General features: G+C 32.6%; 1 protein-coding gene and 1 long non-coding RNA gene across 2 annotated transcripts; both read right to left on the bottom strand.

Moving 5' to 3' along the window:
• Window positions 1-9,617: 9,617 nt before the first annotated feature.
• LOC131640905 (uncharacterized) lies at window positions 9,618-10,007 on the bottom strand. Its single transcript, XR_009295379.1, has 2 exons — window positions 9,907-10,007; window positions 9,618-9,822 (listed from the first exon to the last, which is right to left on the bottom strand). It is a non-coding gene; the product is annotated as an uncharacterized LOC131640905 (long non-coding RNA).
• A 2,472-nt stretch (window positions 10,008-12,479) lies between these two features.
• On the bottom strand, window positions 12,480-16,567 carry LOC131640893 (uncharacterized). The gene is made up of 3 exons (XM_058911262.1): window positions 16,493-16,567; window positions 12,646-12,997; window positions 12,480-12,551 (listed from the first exon to the last, which is right to left on the bottom strand). Exons 2-3 carry the CDS (start codon window positions 12,990-12,992, stop codon window positions 12,533-12,535), a joined length of 366 nt encoding a protein of 121 aa, XP_058767245.1. The 5' UTR covers window positions 12,993-12,997; window positions 16,493-16,567; the 3' UTR covers window positions 12,480-12,532.
• Window positions 16,568-19,411: the final 2,844 nt, after the last annotated feature.

The raw sequence follows: 19,411 nt of genomic DNA on the forward strand, positions 1-19,411 counted from the left end.
ATCTATAAAATTCTTCTCTATTAAGTAACTCTGTTAAAGATCGATTTAGTAGAGAAAATTCTCCTCCATAAGTAACTAGAAGCCTATGAAGTCCAGACTCGGACACGGACACGGGACAAGACACGAATACGGACACGAAGACCCCACTAATATAGAAAACATAGGACACGGACACAGTTATATATATTTTATATATTAATATAATAATACAATATATGAGCACAATTTATAAAGAGTTTAAAACGAGAAACAAAATTTATATATATTTAAACTTAGTACTTTCAATAAACAAAAAAAAAAGACATAAATCCACCAAACAAAATAATACAAACAATATCATAGTCATTCCATGTTGATAAAACCAGCCTCTAGACCGTAGAATAAGAACAAAATAAGGAAATCTTAATTGTGTTATTTTTATAGTGGAGAAGTGAAATAAAAAAGGTAAAAAAAGCCTATCATTTTTATAAATAAAAATCTAATAATTATTGAGAGAGCCATTTTTTTTACAAAAAAAAAAATCTAATTTTTTTGAGTTGGGTGTGTCCTTTATTTGAAACAAGGTGTCGTATCCGTGTCCGCGACAGTTAAATTATTATTTTTTGTTGGACACTGCAAAAATATGTCAGATACATGTCGTACGCGTGTCGTACAAGTATCCGTATCCGACAGGTGTCTGACGCGGCGACACGCCTTCTGAATGGCGTGTTGGCGCTTCATAGCTAGAAGCTCTTCCTAGCTAGTTTGTCTTGAAGCATTTAGCCACTAATGAGTCAAGTTTAGTAAGCAATCTCCAGCCTTGTTTAGGAAGTCTTTAAGGTATTTAAACCCTAACCCACCAACGTCTTTAGGGAGACAAAATTTCCAATAGGTTGTATATTACTAAAACTTACAGGTCATTATTTCCATGTGACTACATATGGCCTTAGGGAGTAGAAAAGTAATGATCAAGTAATCATCTTGTAGGTTGGTGTACTTTGAGCAACTGATTATATTTGAACTTCATCAAAATTTAAGAACTTTACTTTTAATTTATAAACTTTTATTTTACATATTATAATTAAAAAAAAAGATAAAAACACAAATAATATATCATTAAATTTAAATTTAAATTAAAAAAGTAAATATTAGATAAATCACATACAATTGATTTCTTTCTTTTTCTCATATATGAAATATTATTCTTGGAGTCATGCATGTCAATTATCAATAAATCACAAACTACATGACACCACTAATATATCTTTAAAGTCTCAATCGTGCATATTATGTGACAATAAATATTATTTAGGTTGGAAATACAAAATGATTTTTAAATTTTAACTCCTATTACATTTATAAATTATGTATCTATTAATTATCTACTAAATGAATAATTTTTTAAAAAAAATGATTACAAACTTTACATTGTTTTTTAAAACTAATTATAACTTAATTTCTTAACACTTTACTTGGATGGAAACACCATTAAAAAATAATTCTTTCTTTTATCCCTTAGTTTTCTTAATTTATTCTTTTGTATTCTCATGCTTTTTAGTTTATTACTCCATCCGTCTCACAATAGGTATCCACTTTACTATTTTTATTTGTCTCAAATTATTTGTCTATTTATAATTCCAATGTTATATTTATTATTTTTCTCCATTAACTTGCCCTTATTTGTATTTTGATTAAATTAACTACTCTACTGCCATTATAAATTGGTACTTTAGTAAATGATACTTATTTTATCATTGAAATCAACATAATTAATTATTTTCTTAAAAAATGTGAAAATCTCAAAGAAAATCTGAGACGGAGGGAGTACTATTTTTGTTTGGGGACTCTAAAATTAAAAGAAAACATTTGTGTGAATGCATGACTATTTCAATAATACCAAAACAAAAATAGTAATCCTCAACTATTAATGTATATTATTAAAAAATATTATTCTTTTTAAATATGGAGTTTTGAGAAGTAGTCCATACTGACTTTGCTTACAACCACTATTGATACGGCTTTATATACAATATAATTTTAAAAAAAATTATAGATCCGACCTGAATTATAAGTAAATATTCTCTTTTTAGATTCATTGAGTAATGGATGTATTTGGTCTCATATACCTTCATTATTCAATGAACCGAGAATATTTGTTTATAATAATGGTCAGAGGGAATATTTTATATGAGATGACACAATTACCGAGTGTCATTACCTCTAATTCAGGGCCGTCCCAAACAATGTGGAGGCCCTGTTCTATTTAAAAATTAGGCCTTTGATAAATAATATATAAAATTAACAAAAAAAATAATATTTCATTTAAATTATAAATAAAATTAAATATATAGAGACAAAAATGATACTATAGAAATATTATGTAAAAATTTGACTCATCAAAATAAATTATTTTACTATCTATTTAATAAGAGAAATAGGAATATGCACTGACAGTGTAAAATATTTTTACACTGTCAACCAATCACAACCATGTATCTAATTAAAACACAATTTTAATTTAAAAAAACTAATATAACATGGCAAGTGTAATGATTTTGATTGGATGTATGTGTAAAGTTTGTTTACACTGTCACTGCACTACCTTTAAACTCATTTAATAATAATTTAAATAAAAAATTACTAAAATTTTAAAGTATTATTTACAAATAATATTATACAATATTTCATTATGAAAAATTAATAAATAAATTAATTGTATAATAAATGTTTAATTATTTAATTATAATGCTATTTAAAATGTCATTATTTTTTTGTGTGTCAAAAACGTGTCATTATTTAAAATAAAATATGAAGATATATATTTCAATATCGTAATAAAGAAATAAATTGATTACAATAAAATTTAAAAACGATTACAGCGTTTTTTTTTTAAAATAGCAAATATGCTCGAACACAGTTAAGGATAGTACTAAAAACAACATCGCTACCGCTCAGCTATCATATAGTACATGATAATAGATGGCATTACAAATATATAATATTTATTATTTTATTTATATTAAGCCCATTTATCGATCTGAGGCCCTTTAAAGTCGGAGGCCCTGTGCGGTAGCACTCCTCGCACACCCACAGGGCCGGCCCTGCTCTAATTTATGTCAAAATATATAATAAATTCTCTTGGATTTCTTTAAAAGTTTGATAAATTAAAACATATAGTATAATATAATATTATTTTAAAATATAAAATATGAAGAACAATAGAAAAGACAATCATAGTATTTGTCTTTCTATTGGTAATATTGAAATGATGTAAATCTATATATAAAAAAACATTCATATTCTAACTAATCATGCAAATTGAATAATAAACGGTGATTAAATAAAAAATAAATTTATCAAGTTTTTATTCTAAGAAAGAAATAGTAATACTACACAATACTGAGATATATTTGTTAAAAAAATGAGAATTGCTATTCAAACAAGTTTTATCTTAGTATTTATATATACAAGTAGTAAAAATAAGAAGAAACATAAGATTATCTTATGCAAAAAGAAATAAATACTATTGTTATATTTATCATCTTCCTAAATTTTTTCCTTGTACAAAGTATAATAACATGATAAAATTAACAAATATGACATGAATTACCTTTATGCTAAAAGAGTGTCACTTTCTTTAAGTTGTTAAAATGATCAACTTTTATAACAATTTTAGTTACTATAACTTATTTCCTTGGAAGTTATACAGGCAGTTAGTTTCTCTAGAAGATAACAAGCAGCCACTTTTATGACATCTAGTAAGTGTAGAAAAAACTCAAATGGATGAATAAATATATTTGTTCAAAAATATTGTAATTCTAATTAAATTTATTTTCTTTTTTTTTAAACCCTTCTATGTATGAAAAAAGTTTCAATAAACACAATAAGTTATTTGTTAAGTTATTGTTTCATAAAAACAGAAATTATCTTGGTATATTAATTTTTCTTATTAACATCAAGTCTCTCTTAATATTTTAAAATATTAAGAGTTGTGTTAATATGAATGAGACTCATTTAATTCGACGTTGTTATGAAGATTTCAATAATGTATATATCAAAGTGTTTTGAGAAACTTGCAAATTAGAAAATATAGTTAATCTAGAAAAATTATAACACGTGTAACGACATCATATATATATATATATATATATATATATATATATATATATATAAAGTGAAAACTTTGGTTATTATGAGAACTGAGAATTTTTAATAATAATCCTATGATTTAAAATCAATATTTCGGATTTCACTTAAATTTTAAGAGACAAAAATTAATAGTTAGATTTTGGTTTAAATACATATCACATAAATGTATATCTGGGCATTGAATTTAAATCGTAGGGTTATTATTAAAAGTTGTCAGTTCTCATAATAACCAAAGTTCTCATTTGGCAAAATATTATGGTTTGAATGAAGATTATTGATAGGTGATTATTACATATAAAGAGTGCAAAGATCCTACAGTTAAGGAATGAATGAATGAATTCTTTAATGATTATAATTGATAATGATGGCTAAGAATCGTCTACAGCTGGCCATTGTATGTTATTATCTAAATAATAATTAACAAATATTCTGTACACATTAATTATCCTCTAATATGCCCTATCAAGATAAAGTTACCATCAGTAACTTTTATCATGGATGAAATATCGTTAAATTTGGCAGCTGCAAGAGGTTTGGTGAGGATGTCAGTAAGTTGGTTTTTGGTTGAAACATGTGAGACCTGTAATTTGTTTGCTTGCACTTGTTCGCGTATAAAATGGTAGTCCATAGAAATGTGTTTCATTCGAGAGAGAAGAATGGGATTTGCACATAAGTAAGTGGCGCCAACATTATCACAAAGAATTTTCGGTGGATGTGTCATAGGAACCCGAAGTTCACTTAGAAGATTATTAAGCCACATGATTCCAAATGTTGCAGTAGCAACCACACGATATTCTATTTTCGTGGATGAGCGAGCTATGGTTCGTTGTTTTCTAGATAGTCACAAGATGGGGTTCGAACCTAAGAAGATGATATAAGCTGATGTAGAGGTGCGGTGATCAGTATTATCGCCCCAGTCAACATCAGAATAGGCAATGAGATTGTGTGTGGTTGTGGACTATAGAAGAAGGTCGTGATTTGATTATGGTTTTGAGATATCGTAAAATTATTTTGAGATGTTGGAGATGAAGAGTGGTGGGTTTGTCCATGAATTGTGCAAGTTTATTTATGGAGAAGGATATGTCGGGCCTGGTGAGATTGAGATATTGAAGAGCTCCAACAATACTACTATAATTTGTAGCATCAGTAGATGGAGTTCCATCATGGACTTGAAGTGTGGATGTAGCAGAAAGTGGTATGGGTGAAGGTTTGGCACCCTCCATATCAAACCATTGGAGAATGTCTCTAATATGCTTGTGTTGCGAAAGAAGTATGCCTGAGTTGGTGGGGATGATTTTTGTGCCAAGAAAATAGTGTGGAGCTCCCATGTGTCTTCAAGGAGAATTTTTTAGATAAATTTGATATGAATTCTTGCATAAAGTGATTGTTGTTATCAGTGAAGTAAGTCATCAACATAAACAATATTCGTACATAAAGAGAGATGGATCACTCTTTCTACATGAAAATCCGTAAGGCGCCGTGTGTGTGTATATATATATATATATATATATATATATATATATATATATATATATATATATATATATATATATATATATATATATATATATATTCTTTAATAAATTTTATAGTTGTCTTTTAATTAGTATCTAATAAAATTTTCAATAGTTTTACAAATTCATGTTTATATTATCAGACTTAGTTATATCATAAATAAAGAATTATAAATAATAGTTAATATATTAGTTTAATTAGTTTTTTTATTAAATCAAATATCTTAATTTGTTAATAATGGAATTGTAAAAAAAATTATTTTAATTAAATTATGAGTAGACATTACTACCTCTAATTTTTATTATTCTCTCTATAGACACTATTATAAAAAAAAATGGACAAAACTACGTTGGAAAAACTCTTATATCTCCATGTGAAAAATAAAAAATGTTTGTTGTTAATTTTTAATTTTTTTTTGTCATTATTGTTTTTGGTTGAAAATATACATATTAAAAAAGTTTCACACCATTTAATTTTGTAGAGGAAACATGAGTCAAAGGCTATATAATGGAGGCAACTTATTCATTACAAAAGACACCCGTCAAAAATATTATAAGCATGTATTTCATTTCTTTTTCTTTTCTCTCATAATCTTGTGTTAGAGAGTTGTGAAATATAATTAAATATTTGATTTGGAAATTGTGAGTGTATTGTGTAACACCCGGAATTATACATTAATTATATAATTAATTAATTAATTTGACATGAATATATGAGTCATCGTGAAGTATTCGATATATATATATATATATATGTGTATATATATATATATATATATATATATATATATATATATATATATATATATATATATATATATATATATATATATATATATATATATGATGTTTTGATGAATATGATGGTTATGTGATGTTTGTGTGAGTTATTGTGAAGCATTTGATATAGATGATGTTTTAGTGACTTTTGGTGAAGTATTTGACTTATGTGATGTTTTGATGATTCATGTGATGTTGTGGTGATTTGTGATGACTTGATGAAGATGAGGTGTGATATAATGTTTTGGTGATTTATTTGATGATGTTGATGTATTGGGGAATTATAGAGTATTTTAGATGATATATAATAGTTAAGAAAATTAGTTAATATTATTTTAATTAGTAAAATTGAATAATGTTGGTATTAGAGATAATAAGGGCAAGGATGATCATTTGTAAAGTGTAAGTGAGGGCAAGATGGGAAGACCATAGAAAGGGTCCAAGGATTAAATGAGACGAAAGAGAATTGGGATTTTAGAAGCGCTCATTCTATACGATAGTTTTTGGGAAAAGAGTCAAAGGCAGAGCAAAAGCTAGGGCACAGAGAGGCAAAGAGAAATTTTGGACACGAAAAGGAATCGAAAGCTAGCAATAATCTTAAGGTAAGGAGAGTCTATCTAGATTATTATAATTATCTTAAGTGATTAGATAATTGTAGGTTGTATTTTGGAGTTTTGTTGAATTAATGAACTTGTGATGAAGATTGATAAAATTTGTGTACTTGAATATATGGATGGATGAATCCTTGATGAATATATGATGTTAATACCTATAAATAGGTGTTATAGACTTCTTTAAATGTAATATAATCGTAGGATTTAGAATTTTGGAACCGAGACTTTTTACATAATCGAATTCGAAGGTACGGAAGGCCTCTAACGGAGAAAATCGCACTTTTCTAGTTTATTGTGCTGCCAAATTCGTCGGGCGAGTGAGGCTTCGTCGGGCGAGTGGTTTGAGAAGTTTATCTACTGCCTTGATTCTCCAGGTAATCCATTCTATTTGCAAGGCGAGCCGAGTTAAAACCAGAATTTTGTAAAGGCCATAACTTGAGTTCTAGACTCCGTTTGATGGGTCGTTCGAATCGTTGAAAAGCTAATGCAATAAACTATACCCTGGTAGAATTAAATGATTCATAGGATGTAGTTTTCTAGTACTTGTATTATGATTAGGTGATGAGACTATGTAGTGATAACATAGTAAGTATGCTCTTTGCTATGAATTGACGTAACCATGTCATGATATAACTTGATGTGTGTTTTAGTTATGATGATATGATTTTATTGTGATGATGATGTGTGTTTTCATTATAACAAGATAATGATACCATGTGGTGATATAGCAATAGGTAATGCTTGCTATTATGAATTGATTTAACTATGTCTTGTTGTGACTTGATGTATATTCTATGATCAATTGATGTTGTTGAAATGATGATGTGTGTATTATGAATTATGTGATGATGTATGATGAATGATGATGTGTTTTGACTATCTGTGGGCGTATTGTGTATTGTTGCGCATCATGCATTCATAGCATTTGTAGGACTTGTCCAGTGAAGTTTGCAGAATATTTATCCAGTGATGTTAGGACGCTTTGGTTTAGTGATGACCTCAATCCCATAGCATGGAATGAGTGCAACTTGTGATGTGTTCTGGTTCCAAGCGGGAATTGATCCTATTGGTGAGGATCTTTGGAGATAACAATGACTAAGTCATCAGTGATGTTTTGGTACCACATGCATGAATCTTATGAAGTTGCATTTCATTATTTGTGGCATTGCACAATACTTGTATTAAGTGATGTTTTTGATTGATTCTTGGATTATGATGTTTTGTATGTTTTAGGTGATGTATTTGATTGATTCTTGGATTATGATGTTTTGTATGTTTTAGGTGATGTATTTGATTGATTCATGGATTATGATGTTTTAACGTGAAGAACTAGTGATTGTTGTTATGTTATAGAATGCAGGAAATGATGTTATATTGTTGTTGTTCCCTGATATTACTACTATATTTATCCATTATGCCTTTTATAATGATTTTGATTTACTCACCCTTTCTATTTGAATGTTGCCTCCATGTGGATAACGCGCAACTGATTAGGACTAGCTTATTAAGAGGTAAGGATAACTCCAAAGTCGTTTAGTTTTTCCATTGAATAAAGGGTCTTGCTCTAATATGTAACATTGGGATGGGATCGTATGATTTGAATACTTTAATTGTTTGAGAACATGATTCTATGAGATACCGTTAATGGTTTGAAATTGATTTTGAGACTTAAATTATGAATGATGAAACATGATGGGTAATTGTTACTTTCTTTTAATGTTGAGATTCCGCTGCATGATATTTGAATTTAAGTTGATGTTTTAAAAGAAAGTTTAATTGTTACTATGTAGAGAACTTGTGTTACAGAGCAGGATGATATGTATGTATGATGTTTTATGATGATGTGACACTCTTATTGATGCTTGTATTTTAATAAATTGATTTAAAATTACTCGCGAAATGTATATTGGGTAGAAGGGTGTTACATGTTGGGTGTGTATCTATGTGCTTGCAGATATTGTCAAGGTAATCACTACAACACGGAAGGGCTTTAAAAGCGCTTTTTTGGCCTTTAACAGCGCTTTAAAGCGCTGCCAAAGCCAGCGCTGGCGTAGGCTACGAAAGCGCTTCTAAAAGCGCTCTGGTAGACCCCCCCTATAAGAGCGCTTTTTCTGGAAAAAGCGCTCTTATAGGGGGGTCTACCAGAGCGCTTTTTCTGGAAAAAGCGCTCTGGTAGCCCCCCCTACTAGAGCGCTTTTCCAAAAGCGCTTTGGTAGGTTGCTTTTTTTTTCTTTTTTTTTTTATCTTTGGCAGCGCTTTTTGTAACAAAGCGCTTTAGTAGGGGGACCTTTAAGAGCGCTTTTTAAAAGCGCTGTCGTTGCTAAATGAGATATTTTAAAGTGCAGCCTATAATTTCAGCCTCCCAGATCGACCTGTAATATTTTCAACCTGTAATATTTTCAACCTGTAATATTTTCGACCTGTAATATATTTTCAACCTGTAATATTTTCGACCAGTAATATATTTTCGACGATATATTTTCAACCATAGGTAGGACTATATATATACTAATATAATACCATTATAATATCCAAAATTATATATATACATCATTATGTCAATCAAACTAAATCTCTAATATCAACAATATTATACTTCAAATATTAATTGGCAACAATATGAACAAAGTTAGTAACCATATATTCTGGAGTACTATAATATTCTCTTCAAATCGACACAAATCCTACTACATGAATAGCTGATGAATATAAAATTGACACAATTCCTCTTTGATTTCTTCCAACTTAAGTTTCGGGTAAGAAGCAGCACGGAATTCGTCAAAGTACTACAGAATAAAAACATAATATGAATGATTTAGTTGAATGTAATAAATTATAAGAAGTTATCTAATTAAGTTATAAATCCATACCGTGATTGGAATCTCTAATTGATTCATTTGAAGGATTTCTTTCATAAACCTCAAAACAAAGTATCCGCAGTCTGAACTGTTCCGCTGTATCGGACACTACATAGAAAACAAATAAGAATTTATAGTTGTCTTGTTTTATCAAGTAGCATAAATATTATAAGCAAAATTGTGAAAAATAATATACCTGCACTTTGATCCAAGTAATGTTGTTTGATTTAGTCCGGGATACCTGTGCGTCTCGTTGACTTTGGAACACTTGTATTGATCTAACAAAAATATAAAAGCATATATTTAGATCAATCTCACAAATAATTAAATATATAAATATACAAGAATATTTAGAACGATCCCACTTACAAATCAATAATTTCCTTCATAGCCGGATAATTGCTCCACTCACCATCTACCGAATTCAGAAAATATACAACTTCTCTTATCGGGTTGATAGCAAGCAACAACCAGTGTGCTCTATAAATTAAAACAATAGGTTATATAAAAATTTTGCTACGCAAAAGAAACAAAGATTAAATGAACCAAGAATGAGAAACTAACCCTACTGGTCGGGTATTATACGCCCAAAGAATCAGACTTTCTGTATTGCCGGATGACATGAATCTATCGACTAAGCGCTGTCTAACTGATTCCGGTTCCGAATCAATTGTCATTCCGCTGCAATGGGCGGAAGACACGAAACGGAATCTGTTTGACAATGCAGTCCCGCGCAACACTCTGTCATGCAACAACCTTAAATAAAAACATTATAAACATATTAGCGGATGAGTGAAAAACATAATAAACATAATGTGTAAATAAATTGTTCGACTAATTAAATAATATATCGGATGAGTGAATATTACCGGATGTACGAGTGCATATTAGCGACGCCTAGTTGTTCTTGTGTAAAAATCTCTTCCAAGTCATCTATTGCAATATGTGAAATGAATTCAACACCAAAGATACCTTCCTCCATATTGATTTGACGGAGAGCACCTTCCTTCAAATCGGACATATCAACAAGTGTTCCGAGCATCGTCCGATATCGAGGAAAAAAAGCACCACCTTTTTTTGCCGCTTGCTTCGGAGGACCCTTAGGCGGTACGCTACGAACGACCTGTGTCACTTGTTGTGACTCCCGAGCAGATGCCTAAAAATCAAATAACGATCGATAAAATATAAAATCATGGAGTTTTACATTCAAATTATATATTAACACCTTAAATGTACCTCTTTTAGTGATGCAACAGACTCCTCCTCCTGTAAAATCCCTTTGCCCTTAATTGCGGGTTTTGTAGGAGCAGTCTAAAATTAAAATGTAAAAAATAATTAACGTAACGGTGCAAAATTGACATTCAAAAACTAAATGATTCATAATGGTTTTGAATATACCTCATCACCAATGATAATGAGCTCCGAGGGCCATGCAACAAATGACCCTATTGCATCTCGCAGCAATGTCGTCTCTGAGACCATGTCAGGTACCGGTAGCACCGCATCATGATCTAATACAACATCCACCGATACTTTCAGGTGTCCATCCGGGAGCGGTCTATGGTGAAGTAAATCTCCCACAGTGTTGTGCACTTTTCCCTTGCCAACTAGGCGATAAGACGGTGACGATAAGTATAGTTGGCAAGAAGAAATGCCCTAAACCAATAGTAAATATAAAGTCATTATCGTTAATAAAATAGAACAATTTGTAAGGAAAAGAAATTTATAATTACCTCGGGAAGTTTTCTTTGACAGTTGAAACTAGCTTTATCACTAGTTTTTTTCATCGATGCAGTATTGCACTTTTCTCTCATATACATATCTTTATCTCTTTGCAATTCAGAGACTTGTGCTTGCAATTCCGCCAATTTTTGCAACACTTCTTCATTTGAAGGATTTCTTCTCCTAGGATGCTTGTAAAAAGAGGTTGGAGTCACACCATGACCCTTACCCCTCACCCGACCGGGATACTCAGGAGCATCTAGTGCTCTACTAAGTATGCTCCTATCATCCTGGTCCTCACCGGTGGACACCGATTGCGATAATGTCTCCTGTAATTCATTTACATTTCAATAATTATTAGTGGAGATAAAAAATCATTTATATATTAAAAAACATTTGATTTAATTAAAGACACAGTATTATACTTACACATTCAGCATAAACTCTCTGAACATCGGGATCGACAGCTCGATTCTTGCCCACACGAGCTTCCTTCCACAACACATGTTCAGGAAGTGAAGTTTCCTCACTTTTAGACTCCTCTAACTATGCATTGACACAAATGATAAAATCGTCAAATAAAACACATTTAGACAATTAATTAAAATGCATTTCTATTTACTTACAAGTTTATCCTCTAAGCGTGCATATCACATACGCCCTTTTTTGTATGGATACGCGGGTTTGGATGCTCTCGCACTATTCGTGGCACTCCTTTTCCGAAAATCTTCATCTCTTTGATTTACAAACTCAGCCCAATCTTTTTCATCAATGAAGATCTCATACTTTTTTGGCCGTCCCGGTGCCTCTTCAAGAAAGTTTCCATCTTTATCCTTAAGATAGGTGTTTGTCAAAAAAGTTTTCCACCCTCTATATCTTTTGCCGGCCAAACTAAGTATGTATCGTCTACGATCATCTAGTATCTCAAAAGTCCTCTGCAAAAAAACATACGCACAGTGTGTTAGTATAAGTAATTTAAACAATTTATCGTCAAGATAATAACAACAATTAACCATATATGATATATACCTGAAGCTCGTCCCAAATCGCTTTTTTTTCGCATCCAACTCTTCGCTTTTCAGATTCCATTTAGCTATGGAGACCGGAATATGCATACGAACAAGTGTACCAATATAGCTTGTCAACTTTGCAGAATTAGGACCAATTGCTTGTTTATCAGAATTCCAATCCAAATGGTATACTAATCCTTGGTCTCTATGTCGAATGATTCCCTTCATAATGGTGATGCCTCGTGCAACTTCTTTTGCTTCAGTATCAGGTGGAGCATTTGTATCCGTGGCATCTCTTTCTTGAGCATCTCTTTCTTGTGAGTTTTCTTGTGAGTTTTCAGGTGGAGCATCTCTATCCGGAGCCATTGAACCTGTATCAAACAAACTAAAGCACATTAGTACACTATTAATAAGCTAACAATCTATACAAGTCAAATGGAAGTCAAACCATGCATGTACAAGTAAATCGGAAACGAAATCGGTACAAATCAAAGTAAGCGTCAAAAAAGAAAGTTGTCGGAATTGAACGAAATTTACATGGCTATGGTAAAACGTCCCCACGGACTCAAAAATAAAGTCGGTTTTCCGAAATTCAGACCCTAAGCCCGACTTTTGATTACGGGCAGAAGCAAAACCGATAAAAAAACAGTCCCGAAATGTAAAGATAAGTGCATGAGCAGCTCCGGAATAGTCAAAATAGTATAGTTACATGTAAAGAAGTCAACAAACGGATACATGGTTCAAAAGTTATGTACAAAACGAGAATATGCACCAAAATTAAATAAGTACTATACTATTGAATAAAACAATCGGTACAAATTGAATAAAGCAAATTTGTCGGAATATGTATACTATTACCTTTATCACTAACGTCTCTTTCTTTTCTTGGTAGGATTGTGTTCTACGCGTCTCTTAACAACGCGGACGGTTGGATTGATCCAAATACCCTCATTATGATCATTTCTAGTACACGATTCATTCTCATTTTGATCGTTTCTTGTACAAGATTCAATGCCAACACCAATATCACCTTGATCTTCAATGTTTTCATCAACTATTTTGTTAGATAAAAGCACTATAGACCATTTCGTACTTGTCGGATCATTGACATAGAACACTTGTTTAGCTTGAGAGGCTAGAATGAAAGGCTCATCTTTGTACCCTACCCTATTGAGATCCACTTGCAAAAATCCTGACTTATCCATTCGTATGCCACTATTATTTTCAACCCACTTGCAACCAAATACAAGAATCTGAAACTTCGCGTAATCAAACACCAAAATGCGCTTGATAACCCCAAAATATGACAAATTTGCAAATTTCGGATTTAAGTCATTCGCACTTGATATGTGCATTGCTTCAGCTACCAAGGTAACACCACTATTTTGCATAGTACTTTTATCATCCTGTTCTTTGGTATAAAATGTGTATCCATTAATTGCGTATGCGCTATAAGAAAGCACAATTACACTTGGACCATAGGCTAAACATCTCAACCTTTCTGTTACTGAAGCAGGATCTGGACGATACTTTGAATAAATATGATCCCTAAACCACGGTATGAAACTTCGATTGTGCTCTCGTACTATCCAGTTCTCATTTCTATTTGGATTTAAATCTCGGAGAACAACCTTGTGCATTTCAACATACGGCTCAACCTCAATCTCATTGTGCAGAATAGAACCTATACCTATTGGTAAAAAGTGTTCCATTATAACATGGCAATCTTGCGTCTTCAAACTCTTTAACTTGAGGTCTTTCATGGACACAAGTCTTCTAATATCTGAAGAGTAGCCTTCTGGAACTTTAACTTCACTGAGGAACTTACACAATGTTTTCTTCTCCTTTCTAGATAGAGTGTAAACAGCAGGTGGCAGATATGTTCGTCTTCCTTTCGTCACGGGTCCCAATTCAGTTCTCATTCCCATGTTTACCATGTCCTTCCTTATGTTGAGGCCATCCTTAGACTTTCCTTGTATATTGAGTAACGTACCTATGACGCTGTCAAATACATTTTTTTCAATATGCATAACATCCAGGAAATGTCTTACGTACAACGACTTCCAATATGGAAGTTCAAAAAAAATTGACTTCTTCTTCCACCCACCCTTGACAAGTGAATGTGCAAAAGGCTTGCCAAACTGAGTGCTCACATCTTTCACCTTTTCAAAAATTTGATCACCTGACAAAAAAGGCGGGGTTGTACGATGTTCGGCCTTTCCATTGAATGCTTTTCTCCACCCACGGTAGTGATGATTAGAATTTAAGAATCTACGATGGCCGAGAAAGACATTCTTCTGACAAAGCTCCAATCGTGTCGTATCGGTTTCATCTTCACAAACAGGACACGCCTTTTGACCTTTATTGTTGTACCCGGATAGATTTCCGTATGCTGGAAAATCATTAATTGTTCCAAACAACATCGCCCTCAAGTTGAAACTTTCCTTCCTATACCCATCGTAAACCTCCACACCGTTCTCCCACAAAAACTTTAAATCTTCGATTAACGGTGCCAAGTATACGTCTATGTCATTCCCTGGTTGTTTAGGCCCAGAAATTAGAATAGATAACATCATGTACTTACGCTTCATACATAGCCACGGAGGTAGGTTATAAATCATAAGAATCACAGGCCATGTGCTATGCGAGATACTTTGAATACCATGCGGGTTCATTCCATCAATAGACAATGACAACCGAAGGTTTCTTGCTTCTTTTCCAAATTCAGGATAATCAGTATCAACTTTCGACCATTGTGGTGAGTCTGCCGGATGTCGCAACTTTCCATCAATAATTCTTTCATCTGCATGCCAAGTCAAGTGTCTTGAATCGGTCTCACTACGATACATGCGTCTAAATCTCGGAATTATAGGAAAATACCATAAGACTTTAGCAGGAGACAACTTTTTCTTATATCGAGGGGCACCACATTTAGGACACTCATTCAACGCTGCATACTCGTTTCGAAACAAAACGCAATCGTTTGGACATGCATGTATCTTATCATAGCTCATGCCAATAGAGGACAACATCTTTTTGGCCTCATACGTTCGATTGGGAAGAACATTATCCTTTGGTAGCATATCTTTCATAAGGGCTAATAACTCTGTGAAACTTTTATCCGACCATCCATTGTCCGCCTTTAAGTTGTACAACTTTAACACCGCAGACAATCTTGTGAATTTTGAACAACCATCATACAACAGTTTCTCTGCATCGCTTACCAACCTCTCAAACATTTTGGGACAATCTGCAAGATCTTCTTCAAGCGCTTCTGCAATCTCTTCGACTCGATCGCAATCGTATGTGTCTGTGCAATCGTTGTTTGAAGCATACTTCCTATTACAACTCGACTCAGCATTCCCGTTACTTTTCTCACCATGCATTGTCCAACATGTATAACTTCTATCAATTCCAAATCGTAGTAAATGGGATGCCAACTTATTCCCGTCAACCTTACCCCCATAACAGCAACCCAGGCAAGGACACGGCATTCGAAGCGGGTCTTTGGAGTGCGCAACCGCAAACTCAACGAATTCCCATACCCCTTTCTCGTACTCTTTCGACAATCGGTTTGAATTCATCCATGTCTTATCCATGTCTTAATTAAGCTAAACAAATGCTTCTTGGTTTCTCTATCAGGTACTAAGGAATTCTGTCAAGATAATAAATAGCTATCATCATAATAGAATACCTAATCAGAATACCCGATTTCTTAAAGAAGACATTACCTTATTTCAAGGTAATATAAGTCCACAAACCAAAAAATGGATTGAGAGACACTAAATTGAAATTAAATAGAACCATAAACAATAAACTATAAGCAGACAACAACAAATTATAAGCAAGAAGAAAGGGATAGTAACCTGAGTTAGACTTGATGTGGGAGACGGGTAGGTTTGAATCGGCGTTGAACAAGTAGAAACCAGAGGATTCAAAGTAACTGTAAAATTAAACACACACGATGCAGTTAAATACACCACTACTAACACAATATCAAAAAAAAAACCCAATATAGAACTCAATTATTTAAAATGATATGAAATCAATTATCAATTAGCTAGTAACTACAAACACCCGAATTTACAAAACCGAAATGCTCAAATATGTTTTGGCTAGATGCTTTATCTTTATCTTTTGTTATAGAAATAGCTTATAGATAGGCACTTATATGATATGCACTAATGCAATATAGTACTTAATGAAACTGTTTATCTAAATAGTGCCTAAGTTATGTTTAAGAGTCACTTCTAACATCAATGATATTAATTTCTTTTTACTTGAATATTGAATATTTCTCATTAACAATGAAAAGATGTGAACAATATTTATATACATGTTAGTTGGAAAAATCTAAATAAGAATGTTATTTTATCGTTAATTTCAAAGGATACTATTAAATCTTAATAATCAATAAGATAGCACTCAAAATATCTTCACTAATTTGTCGGTGTCGTGTTGTATTTACACACAACATAACCTACAATCACTCAAATTATCTTCACTCAAAAACCTATAATAATTTGTAAGTTGTTGTGACTAAACCTCTTTTGTCTTCAAACAGAGCAAAACAATGTATCAAAATAATGTATCAATGTATCAAAACAATGTATCAAAATAATGTATCAAAACATATGCCACAGACCCTAGTAAGGACAGTAGCTCTATAAGCCAATTAACTCTAGTAAGGACAGTAGCTCTATAAGCCACAAACAGCACCAGGTAGAAGAAATCCAAAAGAAACCGTGACTTAATTTTTCAACAAAACCTACACCAATTCATTGATTCAAAGCATTCATGTAATACCAAATTCATTCAGATTCACAATTGAAGCATAAAGTATGCTTCCAAATCCAATGACAAAATATTTGCAATCAAGAAATTTGTCAAACCTGATTTGAACAAAAATGGAGATAAAAATGTCGACACAGCACAGACGGTATTCTTTCATTCAGAAGATTACATTTTTATATTATGGTTGTACAACTCAGCTAGGTTCATCAAAACAAGCTTCTAAACAATTTTCAGTTAGGAATCATGTACCTAGTGACGGCGAACCAGCGGCTGAGAACGGCGAACCAGCGACTGAGACGGCGAACCAGAGGCAGAGGGACGGTCGGAGAACTGTGGATGAAGGTAGTGGTGGAGTGACGGCCGGAGCTGCAATTGAAGATGAAGGTCGTGGCGGAGGAACGGTCGGAGAACAGTGATGAAGGTGGTTAGGGCTTCAGGTACGCGAGGAGAAGAAGAGAGACTGAGAAATTAATTGGGGCAAAACGTGTTTTTGTGTTAATTAGTTTAATTAATTTAATTTTAAAATAGCTACGAGAGCGCTTTTGAAAAGCGCTTTAGTAACACCCCTTATACCAGCGCTTTTTAGGGGAAAAGCGCTTTCGTAGGCTACCCCTATAGCAGCGCTTTTGAAAGCGCTTTCGTAGCCCACCCTATACCGGCGCTTCCATAAAGCGCTTTCGTAGCCCAGCCTATAACAGCGCTTTTTAAAAGCGCTTTCGTAGGACCCCCATATACCAGCGCTTTATTCCCCTTATTTTATATTTTTGTCTTTAGTGAAAGCTATAGCAGCGCTTTCTCTAAAAGCGCTGTCGTAGCTGCGCTGCTAAATGTAACATTTGGCGTAGTGAATCTATAGTGGTGGGTTTTTTAAAGAGAAAAGATGAAATAGACGGTTTGGTTTTGATGATGACAATATCTGGTATCCAACGATATCTAGTGAAGTCTTTATCTCTTAAAGATAGCTCAAACACTCAAAGATTCTCTTGTTCTGATGCTTTAAAGATCAAATCATCTCTTTAAAGTCAACACTAACATTCATCAATGTTCAAGTGAATACTTATGGATCAAAGTTCATTGGTGGTTTAGTCTATTTACTCTCTGATGATGGTAATCAACTTGAAGACATCTCAAGTTTCGTCAAGCTAAAGATTTAAAGTTCTTGTGTGATGTTAAAGTCAAAGATAATGATGCCAAGACTTGAAACTTCCCACTTGTGAAAGAGAGAAAGTGTGAAAGCTCGTCCGGTCGTATTTGTCTGAGTGATCAGTGTCTTGTAAAATGGAATTACAAAGGAAAAATCACACACAGAAAACCTTTGAGAAGTCTATCTTATTTTGTTAAAATCGTTTAAAAATGTTTTTTAAGACCTAGTTAATTTATTAAGGGAATTTTTCTGATTAATTGGAAGCCTTTTTACAAAGGATAATCGATTATCCCCACTAATATAATCAATTATTTCAATTTGTAACACACAAAATCGACTAGAGCAAGCCTCTTAATGGTTGGCAAGGGCTAGAAATCAAAATATTTCATTTTTGGATCTAATAATTGATTATGAGAGTTATTTCGTCCATGAAATTTTTCCAAATTCAAACCTTATATTGACATATAAATAGAGTTCCTCTATCATTTCAAATCACTCAGAAAACGATCTTTAATCCTACTTTCTCCCTTTCGCGTCGTTTAGTATAAATCTATCATTTTTTTACTTGCATTTTGCCATAGTGCTTTGAGAGTGTTATTGTACTTAGTGAGGATCATTGTTCTGGGTGAGGATATATTTGTAATTTACCCAAGTGTGTATTATCTCTTGAGTAAAGAATTCTTATGTAAGAAGATGTTTGATTGTGAGCTAATCCATTAAAAGCTCTTGTTGAATTTAGGGATTGTCTTATAATTTCTTTGTTTGGTTTGTGAGTTTCGCCTGTTGCAAAAACTCCTCTTTGGTTCGTGTAGATCATCTACAAAGGTTCTTGAGCTCAATCCTGGTG

Source organism: Vicia villosa, linkage group LG1 (assembly GCF_029867415.1).
Source record: "Vicia villosa cultivar HV-30 ecotype Madison, WI linkage group LG1, Vvil1.0, whole genome shotgun sequence".
NCBI classification, from domain to species: Eukaryota; Viridiplantae; Streptophyta; class Magnoliopsida; order Fabales; family Fabaceae; genus Vicia; species Vicia villosa.